This window comes from Zosterops lateralis (genome assembly GCF_965231275.1).
Source record: "Zosterops lateralis genome assembly, chromosome: 7".
NCBI lineage: Eukaryota > Metazoa > Chordata > Aves > Passeriformes > Zosteropidae > Zosterops > Zosterops lateralis.
Window position 1 is genome coordinate 5,565,575 of NC_139767.1, and position 8,293 is coordinate 5,573,867.

General features: G+C 49.3%; 1 protein-coding gene across 1 annotated transcript in view; it reads left to right on the top strand.

Moving 5' to 3' along the window:
* SLX9 (SLX9 ribosome biogenesis factor) overlaps positions 1–2,912 on the top strand; it is a gene marked incomplete at its 5' end in the record, with an annotated part of 39,068 nt that extends 36,156 nt beyond the window's left edge. Inside the window, 2 exons of the mRNA XM_083865635.1 lie at positions 886–954; positions 2,301–2,912. Of these exons, the coding sequence (XP_083721761.1) occupies positions 886–954; positions 2,301–2,427 (196 nt within the window). The 3' untranslated portion in view covers positions 2,428–2,912. The remainder of the gene's footprint in view (positions 1–885; positions 955–2,300) is intronic.
* Positions 2,913–8,293: the final 5,381 nt, after the last annotated feature.

An 8,293-nucleotide genomic window follows, 5' to 3' on the forward strand; every position in this document is an offset into this window, starting at 1 on the left:
CCTTGGCCTGTGTGCTGCTTCAGGACAAATTGGGGAGGAGCTACCTACAGAGACAGAGCCTTTTCCCAGCCTCTTTCTCCTGTTAACTTTCACATCCGTGTAATCCTGACAAATGGAAATTTCTCCTTCTTTCCTTAATGTCCAGTTCTACCAGCAACTCCCCTTGTGCACCACAAGTCCCAAAAGCAATCTCTGTGCTTCCTGTGTGTCCCTTGCTGGGGCTTAGTGCTGGCTTTGTGGTAAATCTCTGCTGCTGCTTGGCACCGGGCATCACGAGGGATGGTATTACACCTCTACTCGCCTTGGACTTTGCCCAGGAATAAGGACTGCACAGAGAGATGGCAGATCTCTATCTCCTGCTGTACCATCTTGCATTACAGCATGTTACATCCCAGTGATCCCACTGCAGGAAGCAAAACAGGGCTGGCAGTTCCCTCCTCCTGCTGAGTATCCCTGGCGCTGCCTGTAGCGGATGGCTGGAGCTCTGTGGTGTCAGCAGGGAACATGAGCTGTGCAGAGGTGACATGTGGGCTGGGGAGGGGAGGTTCCATGGAGTCTTTTCTCTAAGCAACAGGATCGGTGTAACCTGGAGGTCAGTGATAAGCAGAAAGTGATCTGGGCATGGAGAGCTAATGACCAGTTCTGGCCCTGAGCGATCTGGTTTTCCTGTAATGCCTGTTCTGTCAGCCTTGGGTGGAAGGAGTTGGCATTTCCCTGCAATGCCTGCCTATGGAAATAATTGCCTTTCAGGACAATTTCCGTGGACAGTTAATTACCTGTACTTTCTGGAAAGGCAGGTGCAGAATCCCTGGATTCCTTCCATCTACACAGCCATTGCTAAATTAATGCTCTAACACTCCCTTGTTTTGTTTCTTCTCTCCACAGCCACACAAAAGCAAAGGCAGAACCAGCAGACTTCTCTCTGATGAAACAAGCTCAGAAATACCAGCTCCTGTAAGTACCCAGTTGTCAGTGTCCAGTTCCTGCTCAGCCTCATGGGATGGTTTGAGACTGGAAGGGACCCATGGGGGTCACCTGGTCCAACACTTGTACTCAAGCAGGGTCACCCAGAACTGGTTGCTCAAGACCCAACTCCACATGGCTTTTGAATGTCAACAAGGATGGAAAACTTAAATATGTCCAAGTAACTCCTGGACTTAGTTTGTTGGATAGTTTATACTGTAATCAAGAACTTCATTTTCTCTCAGCACAGCTCTCCTGGGGCTCCTGGGATCTCTGATCTGGCATTGTTTGCTTTCTTGTTTCCTGGCTTTCTGTCAGTTTTGAGCCATTCAGCTTCAAACGGAGGCTGAACAGTCAGGCTACAGATCCAGTACTGCTCTCCATGAATAACTTCTCTGTCAGAAACAGGCCAGTGTTGGTGCTGGGATGCCTTTCTTGTTCAGTTCTGTCTTACTTTACTTTTTTTGTGGTCTGGCAAGTCTGTGGGAGGGAAAAAGTATGCAGGAAGGTCTTGAGGTTTCTTTCCCAAGGTATTAGTTCAGATGAGAGGTTCCCTAAGCTTCACCTTATTACCCAAACCCAAGCTTTGGAAGCAGTGGCTCTTCTCTCTGTTTCTCTGGCAAGAGCATTGGAGGGAAGGACCATGCTTGGGAGGGAAGCTGAGCACTACCAAGTGTTTATCTGTCAAGGCTATGGAGAGCCTAGAACTCTGAGGGAAATTCAGATACTGTAGTAGATGTGACTGTGTGAAATCTCACAGCTTTAGTACTCCTGCTCTGTTCTTGTCTCTCCCTGCTTGCTTGCTTTTTAAGACAAGGCCATTTCCCCAGGAAGTAGCTGTGACCAGGCATGCAGAGGTAATTGTGTCATGCTCTTCCCATGGTGTCCAGCTAGTGTTGCATGTAGGATTACCAGGGCTCAGTGTTCAGCAGTAGAGAGAGTCAGTAGATGAGCTCTCTAAAGAGAATTTGATTTTTTGCTGGTGCAATCTGAAGTAGTTTTCATTCCTGGTGATTCACCAGATCCACAGTCTCTTGTTTCTGGTTTACTAGGGAAAAGCTCTAAAAAAACCATTCCCAAGTGATGCTGGACACTATAGTGATTGTTTGTGTCTCTGTGGCATGAGATCAAAGTCTCTGGCTCCCATGAAGCTGGCAGCAATTTGAGCTCTGCCCTTGGCTAAATTGGTGTATTCTTGCCCTGTCTCTCTCTGAGATTTACACCCAGGATCACTCTGTCTCGACAGAAATCTGCTGCTTTATGTGTTGGTCCTTATCTGCTCAGTTCCTTTCACATGAGGCACTTGGAGAACTGATGTGTTATTTTTCTTTCCTCAGAGGGGAGGAAGTGGCTCGGTTTCACGAGGTTATCGCCGATCCCGAGTACAGAGCCAACCCCCTCCTGGCCATCAGCAAGCACCTCTCCCAGAGGCTGAGGCAGGGGGAAGAAGGGGAACCCTTTTAGAGCTTCAGCTGTGAAGGAGCACATCCCCTGGCACGACATCCCAGCCACTTTGGTCCTTGGAAGCAGTTCAGCTGATGACGAAAACCAAGAGCCCTGCTTTGTGTCTGCAGGAATAACACAACTCTCTCCTGACAGGGGAGTTGCTGCTCCTTTGCAGGCAGTCTGCACAGAGCAGGGAGTTCTGTGAGATTCTTGTGCAGGCATTAATCTCCCTGCAAAGTGTCTTGATACATTTGCTCTTCTTGTGAGCAGGCATGATTTCTGAAATTGTGCCAAGGACACAATGGTATCTGTTTTCTGTCATTCCCCCACCTTCTCCTGACAACTCTGAGAAAAGATGTTCTTGCTTGCTCTGGGGATGGTTCAAGACCTCAAGCCCTGGAGCCCAGGAGGCTTTTGGAGTTTGTCATGACCAATGCTGCTGCTCATAGACATTGTTTTCTGTGAGAAATTCAGCTTTGGAATAAACACACTTTCATACAGCACTGAGTTTGTCTGGCTCTTGTTTTGATAAATAGGAATTGAAATATGAATTTATTTCCTTCTCTGGAAAAATGACTTAAAATAATTTTCTTTCCATGTGTGCAGTGGATTGGGCAATGAGAAATTACTTCAGATCATATCTATGTCACAGACTTGCCTTCCCCCTGTCCTGGAAGTACATGCTTCCTGTTGAGTGATGCTCCCCTCTTTTGCCCTTTGTGACCTGTTTGGCCTGCCCTGTAGGAAACATCCCAAAACATGTCCAGCCTGCAGGCTGTGAACTTCAACCAGTTGTTTTTGGGGCTAGGAACCTCTAGAGCAGACTTTTCCTTTACCACACAACCAATGTTCACAAAACCCCGGTCAATTTTCTTGAGGGACAACTGAAGACATGGCCATTCCCCATTAGACATGATCCTGATTTGACACCCAAAAATAACAGTGCTGTCTTTTGAACCATAAAAAAAGTTTACTGATGCTTCTTAACCTTGGGAAAGCAGCCTGCTGCAGTTGACTCTGACCCAAGTTAGTGTCTGAAAGCAGCTTCAATGGAGGTGGCTGGCACCTTGATCATACTTGCCTTGCCTCAGTAGTCATGCTGCTGCTGTTGTCTCTCTAGGCTGGCACTGCTGAACAAAGGCTTTGTCTGGTGCCTCTTGGCTCTGGCAGTGCAGACACTGTCACTGCCTCTGCCTTACAGGGAAATGCCACTCCTCTTCCCACAGCCTGCCAGGAGCTTCCTGCTGGCAGAGGCCACAGAGAGATGCTGACTGTGTCCCGTCCTCCTTTCTGTTGCTCTCAGGCTGGCCAGCCCTGGGTGTAGCCCCATTCTTGTGCTGAAAGGGAGAGAAGGTGGGAGATGAGGAAGACAAAGATATCCAAGAATTGGGATTGTTCAGCCTGGACAAGAGAAAGCTCTGGGGAGACTTAGCCCCCCCCACCCCCAGTGCCTATAGGGGCTTCAAAGAGAGTGGGAGAGGGGCTGTAGGTAAGGGCCTGGAGGACCAGGACCAGGCGGAATCTTCACACTGCCAGAGGGCTGGGTTAGATGGGATATTGGGAAGAAATTGTTCCCTGTGAGGGTGCTGAGGCCCTGGCACAGGTTCCATAGAGAAGATGTGGCTGCCCCATCCCTGAAAATGTTCAAGGTCAGTTTAGACAGGGCTTGGAGCAGCCTGGTCTAGTGGAAAGTGTTCCTGCCCACAGCAGGGTGTTGGAACTGGATGAGCTTTAAGGCTCTTTCCAACCCAAACCATTGTAAAATTCTCTCAGTTTGTGATTCTAAGTACAAAAGAGGACGGAAAACTGGAAACAGCAATGAGATAAGAAAAGGAACAGCAACAGCAACAATATTAATAACAAGAGTACAAAAGAGGGGATGATTCATTTGCAGGAATGCTCACCCAGACTCTGAGACAATGCACGATGGCAGACAATGCTGCTATGTTTTTCTTTGACTACAAGCCAGAAAGTCCTTACCCCTCACCCTGGTGAGGTGGAATGGAATAATCCCTGAGTCCTAGTCAAAACTTGGATATACCTCTGCCAAACCAGCTCCAAGCACTTTGGAGCCCCCAAAGGCATCACTGCCATGAAGGACTCTGTGTGTGTAGGTCTTTCCAGGGTGACACCAAGGTAGGGTCCCTACCCCTCAGGCTGCATGTGGATTTCCCAGCACCTTTAGGTGGCTACAGCCAGAGCTGGTCACTGGGAATTTGGACACCAACAGTGGAGTTGTCCAGCACTTTTTCCTTGCCCAGTCTGCTTCCTGGCTCCCATTCTTTCTCTTCAAACCTCTGGGAGCCAACAGAGCTGAAGCCTTGTTGTCTGGGAAGCGAAGAGGTGACTGATGTGGTAGAGGCAGGTTGAGCAGGGTGGTGGCCCTTGCTCTGCAGGCACAGCCTCATTGTGCAACACATTCACACCCTCCCTTCACCCTGGATGGGCCAGCACTCATCCTGTGGGCTGTGTGTGTAGCTCTGAGCCCGCTGTTTGGAGTTGTTGGTCCCCCAGGAATTTAGCAGCAGTTAAACATGTGAGTGTTTAGAGCTCCAGTTCACAGCCTGCTGCTGCAAGGCATCTCCTGCCCCCGCCATCCGAGCAGTTGAGCAAAAAAGGACTTAAAATCTGCCAGGAAACAGGCGTCTGAGACACAGAGTCGCCTTCGCAGTTGGCATGTTTTCAGGATGATAAAAGCTTTCACGCCTTTTTTTTTTTTTTTTTTTTTTTTTTTTTTTTTTTTTTTTTTTTTTTTTTAGATAGCAGGGTGGGAAAAAAATAGCTTCCAAGCTGTAAGGAGTAGTTGTGCCAGAGGGGTGGGTGGGGGCCCAACCCGGCAGCTCCAGACTTGGCAAGAAGTGAGTAAGCAGCGAATGCACCTCAACTCGGCACTGGAGAAATTTGGGGCTACTTTTTTTGAGCTGTTCTTTCTTGTTGGGAATTTCGCCTTTGAAGGCTGTTCAGGGAGCTGTGTCTGAAAGTGGGAGCCAGGGTATCCTGTCCATCTGGTGGTACAAGTGGGTATTTTCAGCTACACACAGAGCGGTGGGTGGAAGGGGATTCTCCCTTCCCATCAGCTCATGGGTAGTGTTGGTGGTGTGCAGGGATATTTTTTAATATCCCTGCTCTTACTACTCCCACATTTCTCTGTGGAGGCCCAGTGGTTGGTTCCTGCTGGAGCAGGGCTTGCATCAGGGCAGCAGCACAGCTCAGAAGGTGCAGTGAGTCACACAGACACAGTCCCAGCCTCACCCTAGGAAATCCCTTGGGTTGTGAGCACATAGCCGACCTCCTTCTTCCTTCCGCCTGTTGGCTTGTCTGCCCTGGAAAGTTTTCCTTACAGACCTCATGCAAGTCCTCTTTGCCTATGGAAAATGTGACTTCTGCTGGGCAGAGAGCACTTCTGCTTACTGCCTTATGTGCCCATGATTCCCTGGAGCTAAGCATGTGAGATGGCTTTTGGCAGCCCTGTCAGCCTCCAGCACTGAGGCACGTGCTGTGGGAATTGAGGTGGAGCTGGCTGCCTCCCAGGCTGCTACGGAAACCTTGTGGCTGCTGGGGTCCAGATGGCTTGTGCCAAGTCCTGACTGGGAGCACTGGGGCTGGGGGGCTGCTGTAGGCTCCTTGAGATGACTCCCAGGTTCTCTTCTTCACCAGCTGAGAGCAGGTCCTGGGTTATGCCATGGTCTGGTGCAACTCCAGCCCCCAGCTACACTTCTTACACTGTACTTAGGGCACCAGTGGCAGCTGGTGGGGAGCAGTGGGAATATTAGGAGCATTGGGTCTCTGCTGCACTATGGTTGCTCTCCTCTGCTCCCTGGCTAGGGCACAGAGGGACTGACTGCCTTCCCGTGCATTTCTTCAGCCACTGGTCAGACTGAGCTTTGAGCCTCTTTGGGTCATTTGCGGTGTACCTGTAGGTTTGCTGTCTGGGGGTGAGGAGTTGTCTCCCAGCTCACAAAAAAGACCTGCACTCCTTACCCTTCCATAACCTTGCACGTCCCTGTTGGAGATCAGGCAGCTACAGAAGCTGAGCTGGGTGGTGCTGCTGACCTTTTGGCCCTGATACAGTGGAAGCTGAGGGAGAGAGAACTCAAGGCAAGAAGAGAAGTGAAGATGACATGTCTGGTCACTCTGACCCTCTGACAAGGGAAGATGCAACAAGGACTTTGGCAAAAGAGGTAACAAGGACATGGCTAGTGTCAGAAGGATAATTGGGAAGATTGTGTTCATAAAGGGGAGTGGGACAAAGGGCTCTGAGTGGAAAATTTTGTATGAATGTAGTGACCCATAAATACTGGTAAACTGGTGTAATAAATAGGCTTGGCTTTGCTGGCACAACAGAGTCTGTGTTCTCAGTCCCTGCAGTCGCCAGTCACATCCCAGCCCACAGGAGAGTCTACTTGGGCACCTTGCCAGGGACATGGCTGCAGGTGCCAAGAGACCCCTCCAGCCATGGTAATGGTCCTCAGCAGTCCCTCTGTGGGCAATGTGCCTGACCCAGCACTCAGGGAGCTCCAGACAGCTGAAACTCCAGTGTCTCCTGCTCCTTCTGGCCCAGAAAGTGCCTGGCAGAGCAGAGACTTGGCACTTCTGACCTTCTGCCACTCTAGCATGCTCCAGCATGTGTAGTGAGTGCTTTCCCTGTGTGGGGTTATTTCCTTCCCTCTTCCCTGGCTGATCCTTGTTTTTCCCACACTTTACTGTTACTTTTGCCCTTTATTTACCTCTGAAACGAATCCGGGTGGGCTCTTGCAGGAGCAGCCTCAGGGAACCCAAGGAAATACAACTGCATGCAAATTCGAGCTGGTGATGGTTTTGGAAGCAGATGAGATTGGCACCAGCAACTCCTTTCATTGAAGTGTTGCACAAGAGAGGGGCAGAGGTGAATCAACTGATCCAGCCTTTGCCTCAGGGCACAGCCCCACTTGTCCCTGGCCAGAAGCACAGGTTTCACCGTGGCCTTTTTGCCTTTGTCTGTTGGCATCACTGCCCTTGGTGGCCATCCTGCATGGATGTGCTGTCACAGTGCTGTCTCCTGGCCTTTTCAGAGCACTCGGGTAGGATGCATCAGACCTTCCCTTGAGAGGTGCAGTCCTGCTCCTGCTCTTTGCTTCCTGACCTTTCTCCAGTTACTAATCCCAGGAGGGCTCTACCTCTTATCCTGTGGCAGCTCAGTTTCTTTAAGAGCTTTTGGATATTCTTTAAGTGCTTAAGAGCATTGCCACAGTACCATTTTGAAATCCCCATAAAGTCCAGTTAATTGGATCACCCTTATCTTCATACTCACCATTTCCTTGCAAGGGAAAGCCATGCCCTTCATTGCTGACTCTTCCCAATGAGATAATTATCTGGGATCTGCTGATTGTGCTCTGAACCATGGCTGCTTTATGTAAGGTGTTAAGCCTGGCTTTGTGTTTTTAGTTTGGTGAGTAATTTAATGCTGTTCAGACGTTTTTTCCTGGCGTGTGGCTCTGTGTTTTCTCTGTCTGGTCCTGATGCCTCATTGGGTGCTCTGGCAACCCAAACTGGGATTGGCATCGGGAGTGGCCTTGCTGACAGGGGACAAGGATTTTTGTGGTGGCTTTTTTTGCCTTAACTGATTCAATTTTCCTTACAAAATAAGTTAAATATGTGCAAACTTATTTAAATAGTGCAAACAAAACACAGTGCCTTGCCAGCAGTGTTTTTGAGATTTAGACCTTTGCATCTGGATTCTCTGAGATTTTTCCAGACTGCTTGATTACAAGTAGGATGCATAAAATATTATCTAGGGGTTTCTCTCTGCTTTAATGATTGGCGTTTTGTGCCAAATGGGGTGTGTTGGTGACCTTGCTTGAACAGTGTGATTTCTGCCTGAACCAAACAGGTCTGCCTGTATGTG